At 42.5% G+C, this 21,870-nt stretch overlaps 1 protein-coding gene across 1 annotated transcript; it reads left to right on the top strand.

Annotated features, from left to right (window-relative positions):
* Window positions 1-1,886: 1,886 nt before the first annotated feature.
* LOC311044797 (mitochondrial adenyl nucleotide antiporter SLC25A24-like) lies at window positions 1,887-20,681 on the top strand. Its single transcript, XM_084056605.1, has 10 exons — window positions 1,887-2,619; window positions 3,642-3,768; window positions 4,368-4,455; window positions 4,548-4,659; window positions 9,381-9,542; window positions 13,733-13,873; window positions 14,601-14,708; window positions 17,962-18,129; window positions 18,724-18,874; window positions 19,640-20,681. The coding sequence occupies exons 1-10, from the start codon at window positions 2,413-2,415 to the stop codon at window positions 19,822-19,824; spliced, it is 1,449 nt and encodes a 482-aa protein (XP_083912731.1). The 5' UTR covers window positions 1,887-2,412; the 3' UTR covers window positions 19,825-20,681.
* The last annotated feature ends 1,189 nt before the right edge of the window (window positions 20,682-21,870 follow it).

The following is a 21,870-nucleotide window of genomic DNA, read 5'->3' on the forward strand; positions in this document are numbered from 1 at the left end:
ACACACACACACACACACACACACACACACACACACACACACACACACACACACAATATACATGTGTGTGTGTGTGTGGAATGTGGATATATATCACAAATCTGCCTAGTGCCTTCCCTGTCATAAATAGCCTACTCGTTCGTTGCACATAACATAGCTAGTTGGATTTTGATTGATTGATTAATACTTTATTAGACAGAAATGCAAATAGCAGGAGTACAGTCATACACTTGGTCTAAAAGGATAAAAAAGTCATGTGGGGGGGGGGGGGGGGGGGGGGGGGGGGGTTTACCTCCCCCTTTGGCCTGGTGTACTGTGCATGTTCGCAATCACATCATGTTTTACTTTACATTACTTAAGTTAAGACCTTTTATTTTTATTTTGGACAAAATAGCCAATTTTGCCAAAAAACAGTCTTAGTACCCACTCTGCCTCAATACCCTTTCTGTCTTAGTGCCCACTCTGTCTTAGTGCCCACCCTGCCTTAGTGCCCACTCTTCCTTTAGTGCCCACTCTGTCTTAATAGTGCCCACCCTGCCTTAGTGCCCACTCTGCCATAGTGCCCACTCTGCCTTTAGTGCCCACTCTGCCTTATAGTGCCCACTCTGTTCTGTCTTAGTAGTGCCACTCTGCCTTTAGTGCCCACTCTGTCTTAGTGCCCACCCTGCCTTAGTGCCCACTCTTCCTTTAGTGCCCACTCTGCCTTATAGTGCCCACTCTGTTCTGTCTTAGTAGTGCCCACTCTGCCTTAGAGCGAGTATCCGTTTATTTCCATCCATTATTTGTCGTGTGGCGCGTGCTGTGCGGTGAAACAGCGTCCTCTACTGATAATAAAAATCCCTTCCCCTTGGATGGAGAAACATAACACCATATGTCACAAAGTGAAAGGTTATTTGTGCTGCCGGGTGATGACGATTTCCTCAAGATAATAATACTGGCACACGTACATACCATAAAGTCATTAAAGGGACAACACAGATAAAACGGTTGACATTTATTAAGTGTCGAGCTGTTATACATCGTTTATTAATACAGCCTTTCCTGCTGCTTGACCTATGAATGCCACAGAACTCGGCTACATTTCGTCGTATCGCGTTATTTGTACTCCCAAGTACGACGGTGTCGCGAGGCCAAAAATAACAGATCTACAAACCTAACGACGCTTCGCATCTTGACTTGTCGTTAGCTTGTAGATCTGTTCTTTTTTCGCCGAGGCGACGTCGTCTACTGTAGTAGGTACGTCTGGTTTCGCCCCGCCTTCGACTGCAGCAGCAACAGCAGCAGCAGTCAACGTTGCCATGTCTGCTTATTATAAGGGAATTTTATGTGCTTGTTTTTCTTTAAAGTTGCTTGTAAATATTGGTAGTTTTGATTGATTGATATATATTTGATTGAATACTTTATTAGAAGTTTGCAGAAAAAAAGCACATGAAAGTACAGTTCAATACAAGGTCAGCTAATAGGATAAAAAAAAAGAAAGCCATTGTGAAAAGTTTGCGGATTGCGTTTTTTTGGTGCTTGTTTCTAAAGTGTAGTTTCATGTTTTCATATTTTTTGGGGAAACCCCCCAAAATAATATGTATTTTGTTCACCGACCATCCATAAAAAAATGTGCCAGGGACCTCGTACCAGCTAGATTTGTGTAATGTTAAAAATAGAATAAAACAAAATAAAAATCTAATTTCCCCCCCAATATTTTTGGGAAAATAGCAGATCTACAAGCTTGTTTTCAAATATCCGATGGACATGGGGTAAAAAGTGCTCATGTGGCCCAGTCACTTCTTTTGGGATTTCTTTTCATAAACCTGGTTGCTTATTTCTCTCCCCAAATCTGGCATCACACTGGCAGTAGTACTGTAGCCCTGTGTCCTCGATGCACCCTCAGCCCAGCCGGTGTTCGAATTCCTTTCGATTAATGATTGCAGCGTGAAGCCAACACACGCACATTGGCCGCAAAGGGCTCAGGCGTGCATATCGATTACTTCCACGCGTGCGATCGTTTCCTATTGATGGATTAATAGCTTTAAAACCCCGGCTATCCAAGGCATCCGCAGCAGCAGGACGCCTCCTCCTGACTCGTCTTGCTTTGGCTTGCCTGCGGTAACTGGAACACTCGCCCCAAAACACAGTCGCCCCTATTGTTTTCGCGGTACCGCTAGCCCCCCAGCGGTTCTTGTACTCTTGTGTTCGTTTTACTGAGGTTACGGTTAGGAATAAGGGTAGGTTTAGGCATAGCTTTACCGAGGTTACGTTTAGGAATAAGGTTAGTTTTTAGGCATAGTTTCACTGAGGTTACGTTTTGGAATACCTGGTGGCGACCGTTCCGAGGACGCCGGATTTGGCCCGGGGGCGAGCGTGTTTCGGGGCGAGCGTTCTTGTATCTCTTGCTTGGCTTGGCTCTGCCACATCACAATGCATGCGACCCTACGGACGTTGTTGCTATCCAACGCCCGGTGCTCCCAGTCCTCCTGGGACGCCGGCAGCAGTAGTGGCAGTGAGAGCAGGTTCTACCAGGACCTGTTCGAGAAGCTGGACGCCAATAGAGATGGGAAGATCGATGTGGCTGAGCTGAGGGCTGGCCTCACTGCAATGGGTATATTCCGCCAGGGTGCTGCACAGGTAATTTAAACACATAATATCCCACTTCTGACACCAATGTAACATTTCATCACGCGCCGAGCTGGAATCGAACCCGCGGCCGTCTCCAGCTCGGCAGACCTGGCAGCAGATAACAGGCACCGCCAAGAGAGCTATAGCTCCCTTGGGGGGAGCAAGTTTTACGGCCCGGGTCTTTTGCGGGGGTCGCTACAGTATATGTTGTTGTGCAATGTGACCTGTTACCCGACACCATCAACACAGCTCAATACGGGGTTCAGTCAGGGATCACTGACTGGATCAGGGTTCAGGAGGTTGTTGTTTTCTGTCTGCAAAATTGCACATCAACATCTTTCGTGTGTGCGTGCGTGCATGCGTGCGTGCGTGTGTGTGTGGGTCTAATTGTGTTGTGCAGTAGAGACTATTATTACTAAGTAACTGCTGCATTACGTTCCCCAGTAATGATGGGTAAAGGGGTTACTATTGCCAAAACAGTATTGATTGAAAAAAATACATAGGCTATATATATATATATATATATATATATATATATATATATATATATATATATATATATATATATATATATATATAGTTTGAGAGGCTTCAATGTGTGCATCTGGCTGATTGGTGACTCCTGTGTGAGGTTAATGATTGTTCTAACAAAGTGGATTCAGTTCTAAAAGCTGACTATCACTTTTTCAAAAAGGGTGTGTGTGCGTGCGTGCGTGTGTGTGTGTGTGTGTGTGTGTGCGCCTGTGTGTGTGTGTGTGTGTGTGTGTGTGTGTGTGTGTGTGTGTGTGTGTGTGTGTGTGTGTGTGCGTGCGCACACACGTGTGTGTGTGTGTGTGTGTGTGTGTGTGTGCAGGATGTGAGGGCTAGTGAAAGTCAGTAATATTAACAGGTCACGACTTAGCACAGTGATGTGGAACAGATAATAGGCTACCACACAGACACTTCCTGGGGATTTTCACTCAGACCCTCCTCCCTCCCTCCCAACTCTCAATGGAACAGCTGCACTAACCAGGTCATGTATTTCTCCACAGAAAATTGTATCATTTGGTGATAAAAACAAAGATGGGTGCCTTGACTTCAGCGAGTTCACCAGATATCTGAAAGAGCACGAGAAGAAGCTGCAACTGACGTTTAAGAGTCTGGATAAAAACAACGACGGTAAGGCTCAGTTCTGGAGTTGTTTCCGATACCAGTACCGGAAAAAGCTGCCGATACTGCCTAAAATGCTGGTGTCGATGAGTATGCCAGTCTATGCCATTCCCATACCACACAATGTATCACATGATATGTCATTTACTGTAATCAATTACTTTGTATTTTGAATGCTTCAGTTGATGTTGCACTACTGTATTTATTCCTAGATCAGTGGTTCTCAAATATTTTCATTTCAAGAACCCCCATAACTCTGAGAGTGTACACATTTGTACACTCTCAGAGTTACAGACCTGTAAGGGTCCATTTGGAGCCCTCTCAACGAACCCTGAGAGTCCCTGGACCCCACTTTGAGAACCACTGTCCTAGATATATATATTTTTTATTACACACTGTCGGATCGGTACTCGGTATCGACCGATACTACAAGTTATGGGTATCTGAATCGGTATCGCAAAGGAAAAAAGTGGTATCGGTACATCCGGTACATCTCTACTCTAGTTCTAGTCCCCGAGTGTATGTTCTCTTTATCACGGTATATATATTGACAAGACAATTGACTGTTCATAGTGCAACATGACTGTGTGTCTCCCACATCCCCGCAGGACGCATTGATGCCTCTGAGATCCAGCAGTCCCTTTCGGAGCTGGGTATGGACATATCTAGAGAGGACGCCCTGAAGATCTTACAGAGGTTTGACATCTTCTTTCTGCTCCAATTATGGCTAGAGTGTGTTAAACATCAGCCCATAGCTGACGACGACGTGTTCCTCTCTGTCTTCTCAGTATGGACATTGATGGAACCATGATGGTGGACTGGAATGAGTGGAGGGAACACTTCCTGTTCAACCCGGCGCACAATCTGGAGGAGATCATACGCTACTGGAAACACTCCACGGTGAGGGACAGGGACACACGTGTAAAAAAGAGTAAGCAAGTGGAATGCACTGACAGGCCATCTTGAACCTTTATTAGGCATTTATTAGGTTAACTCATAGGTTCCCAAACCTTTCAGCCCCCACCACCCAAAATAATGCTGCCAAAGACTTGCAACCCCCACTATCCTTGGAAGTGATTTATGCCTACAAACGTTTGTGCGCACATGCAAACATTTTATAGGCCTAATAGCCGTAGGCTATTGGAACATGGGCCATAGTGACACAAACACAAAATAACGCACAATAGCATAACCATAATATTCATATCGTAATTTAATATAGTAACCTGAAGTTTACAGTAGGATACTTCTTGTGAAGGACACCCCAAAATTATGTTTTTGGCCGCCGACCCCATCAAAATATGTTGTTCCAGGGACCTCCCCAGAAGCAAAGATTTGAGTTAAAAATGTTGTTTAAAAATTATACATGTATACACCGATTTGCACAAATGTTAGCAGATCTACAAGCTTGTAGCACGGCATGCACTATGAGCTTGTAGATCTGCTATTTTTGAATAGCCAAAGTATACAAATAATGGTTATAGGCTAAAATCAAAAATGACATAGATGACATAGATGCGTTGAAAAACAAAGTGGTGCTGTACATGGCGAGGGGGGGTTGGCGAAATTGTTGCAGGGTATTGTGGAATATGGACTAGTGGGTTTCCTCCTTTCGTAGAAGGCAGAAGGGTGAACGCTCTGCAGGAAGGGTAGGAGGGGACTTCCACGATGCTGGGGGCCCCTGCTTATGCAGTGGGATTGATAGATGTCCATGACCGGCGGTAGGGAGCATCCTGTGGTTTACTGTTCACACTACCCGTCGCAGGATCTCGGTCAGAGGTGGAGCTGCTGAGGGCACTCTATTATGATGGTTCTCTATGGAGAATAATGGTGAGGATGGGGGGGGGGGTTTTGCCTTCTTCATGCATCGAAGGAAGTGAAGGCGCTGTTGGTGTTTCTTCACTGGTGTTGAGTGACCAGCTGAGGTCGTCTGTGATGTGAAATGAACACAGAGGAAAGGGGGCTGAGCACCCACAAATGTGGAGTAGAGGATGTAAAGTTTAAAACAAAGTTTATTTTATAAAAACATGTTTTGACCACGTCTTCCTCAGGGCGAGAACTAGACCAACAAACATACAATCCCATTAAATAGTGTCCTTTCCCGTGAAGTTACAAGTGAACAGGCAATTGGTTATCATTTGTTACCAGTGACACTTGCCAGTTCACTTGTAACTTCACGTGAACAGACACTAATTGAGTTGAGCGTTCAGCATGGGCTCTCCTAATGTCAATGAGGAGCTTCTTGGATTTATTTATGTTGAGCAGCAGGTTGTTGTCTGCAAACCAGCTTGTCGGCTGCTCCGCCTGTTTGAGCCGTATGCAAACTGGTAGGGGTCCATTGTGGCAACAAGTCTGGCTTGAGCACAATCGAGTGGTAATCAGAAAGGCTATTGTGGGTTTCTTGGGTACTGGGATGATTTTAGTGGTGATGAAGCAAACTGGGGCAACCGCGTGGCTCAGTTTCCACGAAAAAAAAAAAAATAATAAAACAGTGGGGGAAGGGCTTCAGAACCGGCTAAAAGTATGAAATAGGAAGCAACTTCAATGAACAAAAGATATATTACTGCTATTAGGCAGTGTGGAGTTCAAACAGCACCTTTAAACAGGGTTTCCGTAGGTACTTAAAAGGTCTAAAATCCCCAAATCAGAATTTTAGTGTCAGATGTCAGTTTAAGAAATAACCAGAAATAAGCTTAATTGAGCCACTGTTTCAGGGTCTTAAAAGTGGGATACAGTAATGTTTACTTAGTGACAGCGCATTTTGTCCAAATGCTGTGCGCCTATTCCTATATTACCTCACTCACTGGCCCCTGTACGTAGAATTGGCCCTGGTGCCAATGCAGTGTCAGCTCTCTGAGTAATGAATTCATTTAAAGGAGGTGGGCCAAGCTCATGCAAAAAGCCTTATGCATAAAACAAGCACATTTGAAATGCAAATGCTCTTGGCTAATGAAACTTTCCCTTTCCCCTCGTGCCTGGCTCAGTTCATATCCATAGCCATTGAGCTATACTGGACCTTGGCTTACAGCACTGTTTCCCAAAAAGTGGGTCGGGCCCATGTGTGGGTCGTGGAACCATTTTTATGGGTTGCGAAAAAAATATCCGTACATAAAAAGTTATATTGTTTCAAAAGATTTTCAGAAAAAAAAAGTTCAAATCAAATATTTATTTTAAAGAAGTAGTGAAAATAGCAGCTCACAACATGGCGCAAAGCGACAGGTTGTGAGCTTGTACATCTGCTATTTTCACTAGTTTGGGTCCTGGGGAGTATCAAATTTCCCTTTTGGGTCTTGAGCTAAAAGGTTTGGGAACCACTGGCTTACAGGATCTAGCTCAGGCAACAGACAGCCCGTGGGCCAGAACTAGCCCACCAGCAATACTATTATTTGGCCCGGCATATTAGTTTTGTCAATTATTTACAATATCTGACTGACCCAGGCCGACATATATTATCTGTTTTCACTGTCATCCTTCCTATTTAGACTTTTGGATGAAAAAGCTCTCTTGTTTAAAAAAAAACACCCAACTGCGTTTCACACGCCTTAAACAATACACTGTTTCTCTCCGAAGAGACCTTGAACAATCAAAGAGCTCCTGTTTTATGAAAGAGCTCTTGTTTATCTGTTCAAAAAAGGAGTATGGCTGTCTCTCCAGATAAAATGTTCTCTGACCGGTATCATTCCATAGTGCTACCAACCCAAACCCGCTTTACTAGAGGTCACACTTCTTATAGTCACAGGCTCAGGGGTAGAGTGGCTGGTAGAGTGGCCGGATGGGCACCATGTGGTTCCCAGTTCGATCCCGGGCTCCCCCAGAGTTAGTGTCGAAGTGTCCTTTAGCTAGACACTGAACCCCTAATTGCTCCTGATGAGCAGGTTGGTGCCTTGCATGGTTTCCTCCGCCATCTGTGTGTGAATGGGTGAGTGTAATGCACAATCTATGTAAAGCGCTTTGGATAAAAGTGCTATATAAATACACCATTTACCATTTATTTTGTGTCATTGATTGTACTGTCTAGGTCTTGTATTTCTATGTATGTTCTGTCATTGTCTTGTGTCACCTGTTTTAGTTTGTCTGAGATGTTCAGGGTCACCTGTCTCCTGTATTAATTATTGCTTTTTTGAACACTCCCTTGCCTGGCTGTCCTTAGTTTGGGTTCTCACCGCACCACAGCACGTTAACACCTTGTGTCCTTAATGACCAGGAAGTGTCTTTATATATTTTCTGTGCGTGCGCATGCATTGCACCCCTGATGGCATCATGGGTCAGGTCAGGTTCGCTCACTGTTCTGAGGGCTGTTATGTCACCCGAGCCCTCACACTTACAGGATCAACCAGTTTCTGGTTGGCACAGGTCTTGGAGACTCTGATCATCATCATCAATACATTTACTGATGTAGTTATAGTCACAGTAACAGCATTTTCCTCCAGGGTAACCACTTCAGCCCTATATTTATTTATGTGTTACTGCTTGTAGATCTGATATTTTCACTATTTCTTTTGTAAGTTTGTGCAAATCTGTGCACTTTGTCAGCTATAGTGGCATTCCCAAAATAGGGATACCAGGTTGGAAGTTGTTAATGTGTTGATTATTATAATCACTGTGCTATGACCCTTTATAACAGCTACCCACTGTGACCTTCTGGGAATCAAAAAAACAAACAATGAGAAATGTGACCATAGTTTATCTGAAGCAGCTTAAAGGGATAGTTCACCCAAAAAAATACTTTTTTTCTATCGATTAGACACCCCATGGAGACTTGAATTCGTGGATATTTTTTAGTTTTTGTCGCATTCCTACACCAATAATTTGATGACCAGTGCACCGGTAGGCAGCGGTTCCGGTAGGAGACACAAAGGAGACTCTGTTTTTTAGCTATATATCGTCTCTGTCGGGTGGAAACCTCACATGTCCAAAACTGTTTTTTTTAAACATTCAAATTCAAAAGCAGCAAAAGTAGCAGATATACAAGCTCAAAACATCTGCTACCTTTGATGCTTTTGTGTGACGCTGTAGTATGATCAAGTAAAGCATTAATTTATGAAAACACGTAAAATGAGATGAGAGGTTTTTGCCCGACAGCAACGATATATAGCAACATAGGTTTTTCAGAGAACCTATGTCTTCTAAAACTGATTTAGAATACCTTTTTTAGAATCAGCCTCAGGTCTTAATGGGTTAAAGCATAAGTTTTAGTCTGTACTGCACTAGTATGTCTGGATTGTAGTATGTCTGGATTTCAAAAGCACCGACCAAGCAGCCTTTGAAAGTAGCCTATACGTGAGCTTGGTTTACATTTCCATGCTGCTTCCCTCTTTTCAATAATAGCAATTTTGTTTATAACTGAAGTGAAGAAACGTAATCAGCTTTTGTGAATAAAACATGCAACGCATTGTGAGCTTGTAGATCGGCCATTTTTGAACAGCCGGAGTATAAAATATAGGGTTAAAATACGTTCAACTGTTCCTCATTTTGCTGGGGACCCCCTGGAACCGCCTCAAAGTCCCCCTGCCCTGGGGGTCCCCGGACCCCCGCTTGAGAACCACCGGTAGAGTGCGTATGCGTACTTGAGACTGATCGTGTGTGTAAGTAAAGAGTGAATGTGCTTCAACCCTCACCAGGTGGTGGTGGACGTAGGGGACAGTCTTGCCATCCCAGATGAGTTCACAGACGAGGAGAAGAAGACAGGAGGCTGGTGGAGACAGCTCGTTGCCGGGGCGGTGGCGGGGGCCGTGTCCCGCACCGGCACCGCACCTCTGGACAGGTTGAAAGTCTTCATGCAGGTGTGTGTATCCTCATTAGCAGAACCTTGGGTTGTGATAGAAGCCATTGATGCTAAACGCTAAAGCCTCATTTAAAATGTGTGTGAGCCAAGCCATGGTTCATTCATGGCTCATAGCTCTGTACTAGATACTATTGGAGCTAGGGCTGCAACTATCACCTTCTTGATTAATTGAATAATTGAGAAGTCAGACAATAGTGTCAAAAGTAGCGAAAATAGCTGATCTATGAATTGAATTAACTGATTAAAAGAATGAGTTCAATTAACTGTTGCACCCTTACTATGAACTATGAGCCACAGCTTGGCTCATACAGTATTAATCAGGCTTAATGATTGTCCAATTGGATTGGAGAGGGGGTTCTATCTTTTCTTTTTGTGTTTTTAGACACAGGGATGCAGCCTTCCGTTGTTCTCTAATCACACAACATGAGATTATGTCCATAAACGCACTCATGCTCTGCTCAGAGCAGCTGCACTCAGCTCTGTTCACGCAACTCATCCTACAATTCATCATAGCTATCACAGTGTGACTTCACTAGCAAGAGGACCACACCTCTACTTAAGTTTAACCTTTTTATTGAAACGTAATGAGATGAATGTGAAACGGAATGAGGAGCCCAAGGTGGGGCGAGACTCAGGGTGATGAGACTCAGGGTGGGGTGGGGGCATAGTCTCGGGAGCTGGCGGCCACCGTTGCTCTACTTGGGGAGCGGTCTGCTCCATCACTGCCACCCATGGGTTCCTAGAGAAACACATACAGAAGGAGGAAGAGCGGGAATCGAGGTGGAAGGAGGCGGTTGGGGCGGAGGAGGACGTGAAGCTGTTCAAAGAAGTTGGTAGAGAGATCACATGTGTATTTATACTGTAAAGGATATACTTTAGTTTAAATGATGGCACTTCCTTTTTTTAATCTCTCCCTAGCATGATTTGGCTTAATTTTCAACAGCCAAAAAAGAGTCACATTCAACTCAAACTTTCGCATTTTTACCCTCAGCATGCAAGTAAACTCACAGAAACCAGTTCAAGCAAAATAAGTGTGCCAATTCATCAGATGTTAAATTCATAGTGTTTTCAGAGACTGTGATAAGAATGTAGAGGCCTAGATTGGTCTCTACATTCTTATTTTGGTTCAATGGTTCAATTCGTTCAATTTAAGAATTGCAGGTCAAAAAATAAAACCTCCACGTCCTGCACCGTCCCACAATAACCTGGATGTAGCTCACCTGAAGCATGCAACACTGTGGGTAGACTAGTACTGTTGTACGGTTACAGAGGTACAGTTATACAATAATGTTAAAAGGATAACACAAAACGCCCTGACAGCTTGTTTCCATTGTGGTTCTATGTATTCAATTCATCAAGACATACAATACTATACCAGAAATCATCAATACTAGGAGCAGTAAAAGTATATTTACAGAAAAACAGTGGGGGGGGGGGGGTCTTTTCTTTTGGCAAGCTTGTCTAGGTACAGTTGCAAATTGCAGACGGGTGCTCCTTTATAGCGGTTTTGAAAGAGGGTAGGGAGTCACACTTTTTGATGGGAGTTGGTAGGGCTTTCCACATTTTGGTGGCATAATAGTAGAATGAATTCAACCCCATTTTTGTGCCGAATCTGGGTGGGGGATGTGATCAGTCTGACATTTGGACCAGTGTGATCGTGCTTTACACTAGCTTGATATGAACACATTTATCTGATGTCTAAATGCAGAGGAGTTGAACACAATTTCAAAACATTGTTATTATGTACTTTATACTGTATGCATCTAGCTCATTGTGTTCTTGCTCGTCTCGCACTTGAAAATAGATGTCACACAGTGTTATAGTTTGCGGGTGTTTACTTGCTAAACCTGGCAAATGCACAGATCCTATGCGTTTTGAGTGACTAATACTGTATGAGGCGCTCTGTAGAAGATTCAAATGATTGCGCTTCCTCTTGTCATCTCTCCCTAGCATGATTTGACTTAACTTTTGTCCAGAACAGCCAGAAAACAGCACATGGGCTGCTGGAAATAAGTAAGTAAACACCAGCTCAGCATGCAAGTAATAATAAAAACGTGTGCTAATGCATAAAGTTTTATAACGGATAAAATCTGACGCATAGATAATGGATAATTTTATCCAAAGCTCTTTAATTAAAGGGAGCCTCCGCACACTCAAACCTGTGCAAAATCAGATTTTATTATTAGTTTTTATATAGCTAGCTTCAGGCATAAAGTCATCTATTGTGATTTACTTATAGTACAACACTCATGTCAAAATCCTCATTTAAACCTAAAGGTTGTACACTTTCTGGGGTATGGGTCCTGTATAGCTCTCTCTGGCATAACATCCGGTCAACATCACTTTTTTATCCAAAGCTGTTTAAAATTTTACATTTAGATTCTCCCATTCACACACATTCACTGTTGGTGAGTGAATGCGATGGTTGCGCGGAGGCAACCGTGCAATTGCAAAGCAGCAGCTTCCTCATCTGGAGCAGTTAGGACGGGGGTCGGCAAGTAAGCTTGGCCTCAGGCAGGCATACTCCTTTATGAGCAGAGATAAATGAGCCCTTTCATAGAACTGGAGCTCATCGTCTCCTCTTAGATATGGAGAGCAACAGTGTATTGCTAAGCAGTCATTAATAAAAGCTTTCTTCAGGTGGGGGTAGATTCACCATTTGGACATTATAGCCTACACGTAGGACAGTCAGATATTGTAAATGATTTAATTTGCGGGTCAGATATTATCGCTGATGGTCCACATGTTGCCGACCACTGAGTTAGGGAGTTCAGTGTCTTGCTCGAGGACACTTGGAACACAGGAGGAATCGGGGATCAAACCGGGAACCTAGGCTCCCAGTTGGCATAGGCAGCTGTACAACCCTACCTAGGTTCTACCAAATCACTTTAAAGATCTACAGTATCTTCTTCTAGACTGAAGTGGGTATCATGCATTTACCATTAAAAAAACTCTCAAACTGGGTGTCAATGAGGAGGTCTGACTGCAACACATTCTTGCAATTGTGCTTCTTGAGAGGCCCAAACGTTTTCTTAAATGTTTTTTCTTTCCATATTCTGAATGTAGTTCTGCTTTATTGGCCAGTTACTGCACCTGGTACACTACGCATGTACACACACACACACACACACACACACACACACACACACACACACACACACACACACAGACACGGACGCACCTGCACGCACGCATGCACGCACGCACAGAGTGTTGAGGAAGCTTTGTTGAAAGCATAGTTTTGCAACCTTCCAATCCACTACCAAAAGTGGAAGTAGTTGAACAGCAAAGCAATCCTCAGGGGAAATATGGTTTGGTAAACTAAAGCTATATAGAAAAGCTAGTTCAAACCAATTTGTATTAAAACAAAAATATTGGCAATGTAATACTTAATATATAATAATGATAGTAATAAATCTTGCAAATTAATGTGTAATGCAAAGTCGGCGCAATATGAGTTGTGTTTATTGCTGAAAGTGCACACTTGTTCACTTAAGCATTCTGCATGCTAGTCACATAAACAACAACAACTGCCCAGTATCCATGGCACAGTTCCAGGAATGTCAGCTTGGTTTTGTATGTAATGTCTGTCATTCAGACACCAACCGCACAACTCTCTATTGCAGCATAAAACTGTACACTACTTGTATTTTATCTTTGCAATTGTTTTATTTGTTATTATGATTTAACCCATTGATACCTGGAACGCATCTGTGTCACTTTAAATGTCTTTGGCTATTCAAAAATAGCAGATATACAAGCTCATAGCGCGGCACCGAGTGCCGCGCTATGAGCTTGTAGATCTGCTATTTTTGAAAAATCGTGAACATTTTTTTAAACTGTTAGGATTTAGAAAATGTTTAGAAGCGGCCTCAGGTCTTAATGGATTAATATATTATCAAAGGTACAATTATTTGACTTGTGTCAAGAGTTTATTATTATTATCATTGTTATTGTTATTGTTTTTTTGTATTACTACTACTATTATATTTTAGAAATCGCCTGTCGGGTGGAAACCTCATGTCCAAAACTGTTACTTTTCAGGATTCAAATTGCTGTAGTATGATCATGTAGGGCGTTCATTTTACGTGAAAAAAAACTCAAAAAGTTGAAATATGGAGATAAAGAGGTTTCTGCCCCACAGCAATGACATATAAAAGGACTAATCATGGGTCTGATGGGTTGCAGGTTAACACCAAGATCAACATGCTGTCAGGCTACAGAAAGATGATCAGAGAAGGAGGCTTAAGATCGCTGTGGAGAGGCAACGGCATCAACATATTCAAGATTGCTCCAGAGACGGCAATCAAATTTTTTGCCTATGAACAAGTACTGTGCCCCCTAGTCCTCCTCGTATACGCAGTCCCGTATTAGGGCTGTCAGTTCTCCTCTGTAATCCCATTTGAATTTCGAATGCTTTAATATTTTTAATATTCAAATATATTCGAATGTTTGATATAATATAACATTTTACAAAATACTTTATAGTTGTACAATAATAAACACCCACGTGCACACATACAAATGCTATAATAACAGGCTAAACAAAATGCTGAAATCAACTATATTAGTTAAGGGTTATGGCTTTAATTTAGGTTCATGTTCGGGTTTTTTGATAAGAGGAGAGTAATATATATTGGGGATCTCTCTCGTTGTGACCCATCACTGCCTAGTGCCTGTTTTTGCTTCGGTGTACAACCGTGCGCAGGGAACACAGCTGACCTACAAGCCCACAACGCATTGCATCAGTTGTGGGCTTGCAGAGCGGCTGAGGCGGAGCTACAGCTTAACTGCATGTCACACACGGACAGAGAGAAGCAGAGCTGAGATCCTGAGAACATTACAGACGGACAATGTAACATAAAAACCTTCGCTGTTGTCATAATAATTAAACTTTCTTAAATGTAACTTTAAAGTGAAGTTTCGGATACTGAAATTCACTATCCCGTATATCAGTAGTAGTTATCAAACTTTTCAGCATTTTTTTTACACATGTATATTGCATTATTTTGAATTTCTTTATTCAAAAATAAAATAAAATAAAATGTGTTTGCAGTACAAGAAGCTGCTGACAACGGAGGGCCAGGTAGTGGAGACACACAAGAGGTTTATGGCTGGATCTCTGGCTGGAGCCACAGCACAGACCTGCATCTACCCCATGGAGGTAAGCACCTCTCACCATACACACACGTACAGTCCATCTACCACATGGAGGTAAGCACCTCTCAGCATACACGAGTACAGTCCATCTACCACATGGAGGTAAGCACCTCTCACCATACACTAGTACAGTCCATCTACCACATGGAGGTAAGCACCTCTCACCATACACAAGTACAGTCCATCTACCACATGGAGGTAAGCACCTCTCACCATACACTAGTACAGTCCATCTACCACATGGAGGTAAGCACCTCTCACCATACACTAGTACAGTCCATCTACCACATGGAGGTAAGCACCTCTCACCATACACAAGTACAGTCCATCTACCACATGGAGGTAAGCACCTCTCTCACCATACACAAGTACAGTCCATCTACCCCATGGAGGTAAGCACCTCTCACCATACACAAGTACAGTCCATCTACCCCATGGAGGTAAGCACCTCTCACCATACACTAGTACAGTCCATCTACCACATGGAGGTAAGCACCTCTCTCACCATACACAAGTACAGTCCATCTACATGCTTTGTATGGAGAATATAGGTTGCTGCCTTCAGGAAGGAGATACAGTGTTCCTACATACAATAAGGTCAAACTGAAGAGGTCCTTTGTCCATCAGACGACACTGAGGCTTAATCAGGAGTTATAGGCCAGGGGTAGGCTGAGAGGTGGACATTGCTCTTGTATTTGTATGTCTTTATGTATGTATTTTGTTTTGTTTTTCTTGTGTCATGTCAAATGTGTGTACTGTTTATTGTTGCATACATGGCTGCTGGGTCGCAAGACAAATTTCAGTGTGAACTGACAATAAAGTATTATCGTATCTACCACATGGAGGTAAGCACCTCTCATCATACACAAGTACAGTCCATCTATCACATGGAGGTAAGCACCTCTCACCATACACACATACTACAGTCCATCTCCCACATGGAGGTAAGCACCTCTCACCATACACAAGTACAGTCCATCTACCACACGGAGGTAAGCACCTCTCACCATACACACATACAGTCCATCTACCACATGGAGGTAAGCACCTCTCACAAGTACAAGAACAGTCCATTTTAGGAGATTTCTTGACTAATTAAATGGATTTGCAGAAAATAATACTGTACATATTTTTACCACATTCATTTTGAACACATTTTTAACACATTCACTGCCAAGGGCTTTCTAATGCTGGCAGGTAGCTTCTGCCAGCATTTTTAAGCATTGATTGTGACAAATGTTTCAAGAACCACAGAATATTTATCTCCAGTATGATCGATCCCCTGATGGTTGCTAATCACGGAGGGTTTCACTGTGCTTCCGTGAAAAAAACAAAAATGTCATCGTGACCCCCCGTTCTCTTGTTATACCCAGTTGAAAATAGCATGTTTCGCCAAAAATACATAGTAAAACACAGGAGCCGAGATACAGGATTTTAAAGTAATAAGTGAAGTGAATGGAGCAGTAAAAGTCAAGCCATTGACGGAGATGTCCGTCAATGGCTAATGAAGCCCCTTATAGATTGCTACAGGGATGTCTGTCAGATGCGAGCGAGCAAGGTTAAGTGATTAGCTACCGTTAGACTATCCTGACCTGCTGTGTGAGCAACAAAAATATCAGTTTCTCGTGTCTCTATTAGTTGAACGACGTGTGGCCGTGTCTCGAAACCAAACGCGTACCTTGTATTGGTCGAGATCTGCACGCTACTTAGTTGGAATACAGCGATTATGATTCATTACAACGTGGTCGAGGAGAGCTAAACTAATGTGGAATGGGGCCACGGTCTGTTCGTTAACTTCGTTCACATACATTTTCTCCATTCCTGCTGCCAGTTCATTTGCACAATAATGCACAGTTAAACGTTGCAATTCACAACATTGCAATCGACAAAATGACTGCATAATCGTCCAGGTGCGCTCATAACATGCACAGGATGCATACATAGCCAGTTAGAAGGCAGGGAGCAGACTGAGCTTTATTTTCAGCTTTGAACTTGTTCATTCCAGTTTTTGGCATTTAAAGTAAAAAAAAGTCAATGCAATCTTTGACCAGATTGTAAAACCCAATGTGAAAATGGGAAATGTGGGAGTATTGTATAATATTTTACCAAAAGGAAATCATATGATTAAGCTATATTTTTTTCTGTTATTATATTGGCTATGAATGGGTAGCAATGGTTATCATACGCTTAATACCGATATATTATATTTTTGTTTTAAATACCTACTGCTGCGATTAATATACAACACAACACCACTCATTTTTGAATGAGAGAATTTGAGGAAAGTGATGCACTTAGTGCAATAGTTACTCTGGGGCGGTTGGACTAACTTGAACTGGCAAACAAGTGACTGCTCAATTGACATTGATCTATCTCTTATTGATCTGAATACAATAAATATGAATCTCCTATTTAGTGTATTTCCTATCAAATATTAAATAGGAAATACACTAAATAGGAATACCATAAATGTAATGAATGTACCCGATATCTGATACTAAAACCACCTTAATCCGGGCACCGCATTGGCATGATGTCATGTGTGTTTATGGAACCTTTTTGAACCTAGAGGATTGATTGCACAGTGCAAGAGTTCAGACAGATGGAGTCCAGAAGAAAAGTTCTGACAGAAGTGTCACTGTCCAGCCAGGGATATTCGTATTACACCAGGTCAGAAAGAGTCTAGAGACGTTCTAATTCCATACTAAACTAGTCATCAATCTGAACAGCTCATAATAACCCTATAAAGGTACATCCCTCTATCGCCCCCGCTGAGATCCGGTGCCCAGTAGCGAACACGCTATACTGCAGTCCACCACGGTGCGTTTTGGGACTAGGCCCAATGGGCATTACAATCCCAGGTGATTTATGGCCAACTGTGGGTATATCTCTTAACATCCATCGTGGAGCTGTCCTACTCGCTGAAGGAAGCAAGTCGCTGGAGATTGGACTGTTCAGAACTTCTCATTCAACTCAGCCTGAACCTGCAGTTTTTCAGCTACCAGACACACCCACCAGTGGAGGCAGAAGTACTCTGATGAAAAAGCAGCAATACCATAAAATACAAATACTCTGTTACAAGTAAAAGTCCTGTGTTCACAATTTGACTTGAGTTTTTGTGTTTTTGTGAGGAAATCCTCGAATGGCAACAAACCTCTCTGTTCCAATTGAAAATCCTTGTCAGAATCTGCATTTCTGGGGTTTTAGGACTACAAACCGTGACTCTCTTTCCCCCTCTGTGTGCTTTGTCTGTTCAGGTATTGAAGACCAGGCTGACCCTGAGAAAAACTGGCCAGTACAAAGGAATATTTGACTGTGCCAAAAACATCATGAAGAGAGAAGGGGTCAAGGCCTTCTATAAGGGCTACGTTCCAAACCTGATAGGTATCATCCCCTACGCTGGAATAGACCTGGCTGTTTACGAGGTATGTGTGTATGTGTGTGTGTGGTATCTGTGTTTGGACCCAAACACAGACGGCACAGGTGCAGAGCAGGTCAAGTGCAAGATGATTTAATTGCCAAAACCGGGAACACACTAGGAAGCACAAAGGATTATGTTGAGAACACTAGGAATAACAAGAACTAGAACAGAACAGAACATGATAATGTGAATTCATGCGACCGGGATGGTTTACCAGGCTACCTGAACTCCACTTTGAGAACCACTGATATATACATATACTAATATATATGTAAGATTCTTTTTTATACATTTTTTTTTTCTATACATTTTATCCCACGATTTTGTGACCCGTTTTTCACCTGGTGCCAATTTGCCTAAGCTTGTAATCCGGGCCGCCACTCTCCCTCTGCCAGCCTGGGGAAAGCCCCGAACTGAGTTAGCGGGCCGCTTCTTATCACCTGACAGGGGGGGTAGTTTCCCCGGTAGGACATTGCGTGCTGAAGGAACACGTTATTCCCACCAGTTCCTTTCCCCTCCAGGCAGTATATTTTTAATTGTTGGATTGTGTGACAACAACGCCCTGATGTTGGTATTCTTTATGGTTACGGTGCCTCAGCTGCTGAAGAACGCTTGGCTGTCGCGCTACGCCACGGACACGGCCAACCCTGGAGTGGTGGTGCTGCTGGGCTGCGGTACCATGTCCAGCACCTGTGGCCAGCTGGCCAGCTACCCACTGGCTCTCATACGCACACGCATGCAGGCGCAGGGTAAGTACCATCACTAGGCCCATCAGTGCTAACTTATTGCGATTAACGATATTATTGCGATAATCAAAATATGCTTAAAACTTAAAATGCCACTTTTGTGAACCACTTGAACCCCCAGCATCCCTATTCTGGAGGGAACGCTTGCCAAAATTAGCCGATCTACAAGCTCACAACGCGTTGCGACGCGTTGTGAGCTTGTAGATCTGCTATTTTTGGAAGTTGTACTGAATTTGCAGCTCAACAAATAATTCATCCTAGTGTATGATGGAGGACGATTTCACGATAACTTAAAATCTCTGCGATACGATTATTGTGAGCGTTTTTTTATCACGATAAACGATAATAACGATTATCGTCGTCCCATCCCTAGTAGTCAGTGTCACCATCATGAAATTGTTCTTGACGATTAATTGTCATATTACAAATAATTGTGGTTAACGATTTAATTGTGTTTTTGGCGTTTTTGACTTATTTTTATTACACCGACAGCGACGATATCAACCAGTATCTCGTAACATGCCTTTGGTACATTATTATATCATCTCTGTCGGGTGGAAACCAATGTCCAAAGCTGTTACTTTTCAGGATTCAAATGAAAAAAAAAAAGCAAAAGTAGCAGATCTACAATCTCGAAAAGCGTCGCGCTTGTAGATCCGCTACTTTTGATGCTTTTGTGTCACGCTGTAGTATGATCACATAGGGCGTAAATTTCTGCCCCGACAGCAATGTCATATTATGTTAATATAAAACGTGTGTCCCCCCCAGCCTCTCTGGATGTAAGTTCAGACCAGTCGTCGATGCGTGGAGTGGTCAGGAACATTGTGGCGAAAGACGGTTTCTTTGGACTCTACAGGGGCTTCCTGCCCAACTTCATCAAGGTCATTCCCGCCGTCAGCATCAGCTATGTGGTGTACGAGTACATGAAGACCAGCTTGGGGATCTCCAAATGACAACCTCGCCCCACGACGAGTATAGCCGAGTAAAAAGAGCAATAAGGTCTCCGATTTTTAAATGCCTGCATTTAAAAAACGAGACCAACGCCAAACATGACCGTCAGGCATGGATTCAGCCAACCGAGTGCAGGGACACCCCCGTGACACCGTTGGGAAAGTTGAAAAAAAAAAGAGCGATTACGTCTTAGATTTCAAGAATTATTATTGACTTAAAATAGTGCCAAGTGAGACCAAACATACCGGGCACAGATTTAACCAACTGGTCCCGAGGTTAAAAAGGCCTCTGATGTGAATGCATAATAAACTAGAGGGTTGCCTTTCACCAGCCCACTTATTAATCATTTGTAGGAACTAAATTAGTAAGCATGCAGCAAAAGCATATTTTAAGATCTCGACTGAAACCGCTCTTCAGTGTCCGAGCTCTGTCCAAGGAAAGACTTGAACGCGCAGACAAGACATTACTGTATGCAACACTGATGTGAAGTGGACATCGGCGAAAAGAGTTAACAGAATGGCTCTTGGAATGTCTCGCTATGTTGTTCGTTGAAGACTGTGACCAAACCAATGTTTTAGCGCTTCTTTGGCTAATGCCTGTTATTATACGGTGAACGTTTCTTTTTTTTCTTTTTTAATCAACACCAGAAAATCTGCTCTGGAGTTCAGACATATCCTGTTTACAGTAACTATGAAACGTTTGAATCCAAATGATGAGAAACCCAAATAAGATACCTTCTTGGACATGTAGGACACTAAGGTGTCTGACACATTAACCCATTGTGACCGGGAACGCATCTGTGTGTCATTTTTAGATTTCTTTGGCTATTCAAAAATTGCAGAATACTGCTATTTTTATTTATTTTTAAAAAATCGTAAAAATAGTTTTTGGAAAAATAAAACGTATGTTGCTATATCAATCGTTCTCAAACTTTTCCATGTCAAGGACCACCCCCAAAATACGTATTTAGCCGCGGACCCCCATCTCAAAATATGTTGTTCCAGGGACCCCCAGAAGCACAGATCGGAGTTAAAAATGTTGGCTTTAAAAATATATATATTCAAAGATTTGCAAACATTTTCCACAAGTTATCCAAAAATAGCAGATCTACAAGCTCATAGTGCCACGCTATGAGCTTGTAGATCTGCTATTTTTGAATAGCCAAAGTAATCTTAAAATGACACACAGATGCGTTCCCGGTCTTAATGGGTTAATATGTGTCAGTGAGCCCTTAACATGAGTACTGTACTGTGTGCATGCAAAAGCTCAATATGTTTTATCCTGCTGCGATATGAAAATTAACAATTGCACATATTTGACGGTTAAGTGACCCATATCGTCTGCTGTGGTGTGTTACTGTTTTATGTGGTCTTTTTAATTTAAATGTCCTGTTTACTGTTATTTACTATTTTAAATGTCTGTCATTGTCTTTATGCAGGCCACCTGTCTAGGCTTGGTTATGATCATTTGACTTAAATACTAATATTTATTTACTTTATTTCAGTGGTTCTCAAAGTGGGGTCCAGGGACCCTCATCGGGTCGCTTGAGAGGGTTCTTAATGGACCCTTAACAGGTCTGTAATTCTGAGAGTGTACAAATGGAACCAAATAGACCCCATTTTGTACAATCTCAAGAGTTATTGGGTCCTGGTCCTTCAAATAAAAAGGTTTGAGAACCACTGCTTTATGTAATTGAATTTCAGAATACACACATACACATACACATACACACATACACACACACACACACACACACACACACACACACACACACACACACACACACACACACACACACACACACACACACACACACACACACGCACGCACCTAAAGAAGGAGAACAATCTCGTACTAAGTTTGGATGAACGAATGCTAATGTTAAAATGTGGTCAATCATTCTTATTTTGTTATGATATTTATATTTTACTATGGCTGTTTGAGATAACTGTCTGCGTTTTATTTAGGTTCGGAAATGTGTATGGCAATCTGCTCTGAGGTCAGCAGGGAGTCTCATTGACTCCATCTTGTGGCGAAAAGAAACTGGT

The sequence above is a fragment of the Gymnoscopelus microlampas genome (genome assembly GCF_963454915.1).
Source record: "Gymnoscopelus microlampas genome assembly, chromosome: 5".
In the NCBI taxonomy this organism is placed as follows: Eukaryota; Metazoa; Chordata; class Actinopteri; order Myctophiformes; family Myctophidae; genus Gymnoscopelus; species Gymnoscopelus microlampas.

Bases quoted from the DNA above. Each gene is read 5' to 3' on its own strand.
- LOC311044797 (XM_084056605.1), top strand. From the start codon at position 2,413: ATGCATGCGACCCTACGGACGTTGTTGCTATCCAACGCCCGGTGCTCC. The intron at 4,456-4,547 runs GTTTGACATCTT...CTGTCTTCTCAG, and splicing joins GCCCTGAAGATCTTACAGAG to TATGGACATTGATGGAACCA. The intron at 18,875-19,639 runs GTAAGTACCATC...TGTCCCCCCCAG, and splicing joins CACACGCATGCAGGCGCAGG to CCTCTCTGGATGTAAGTTCA.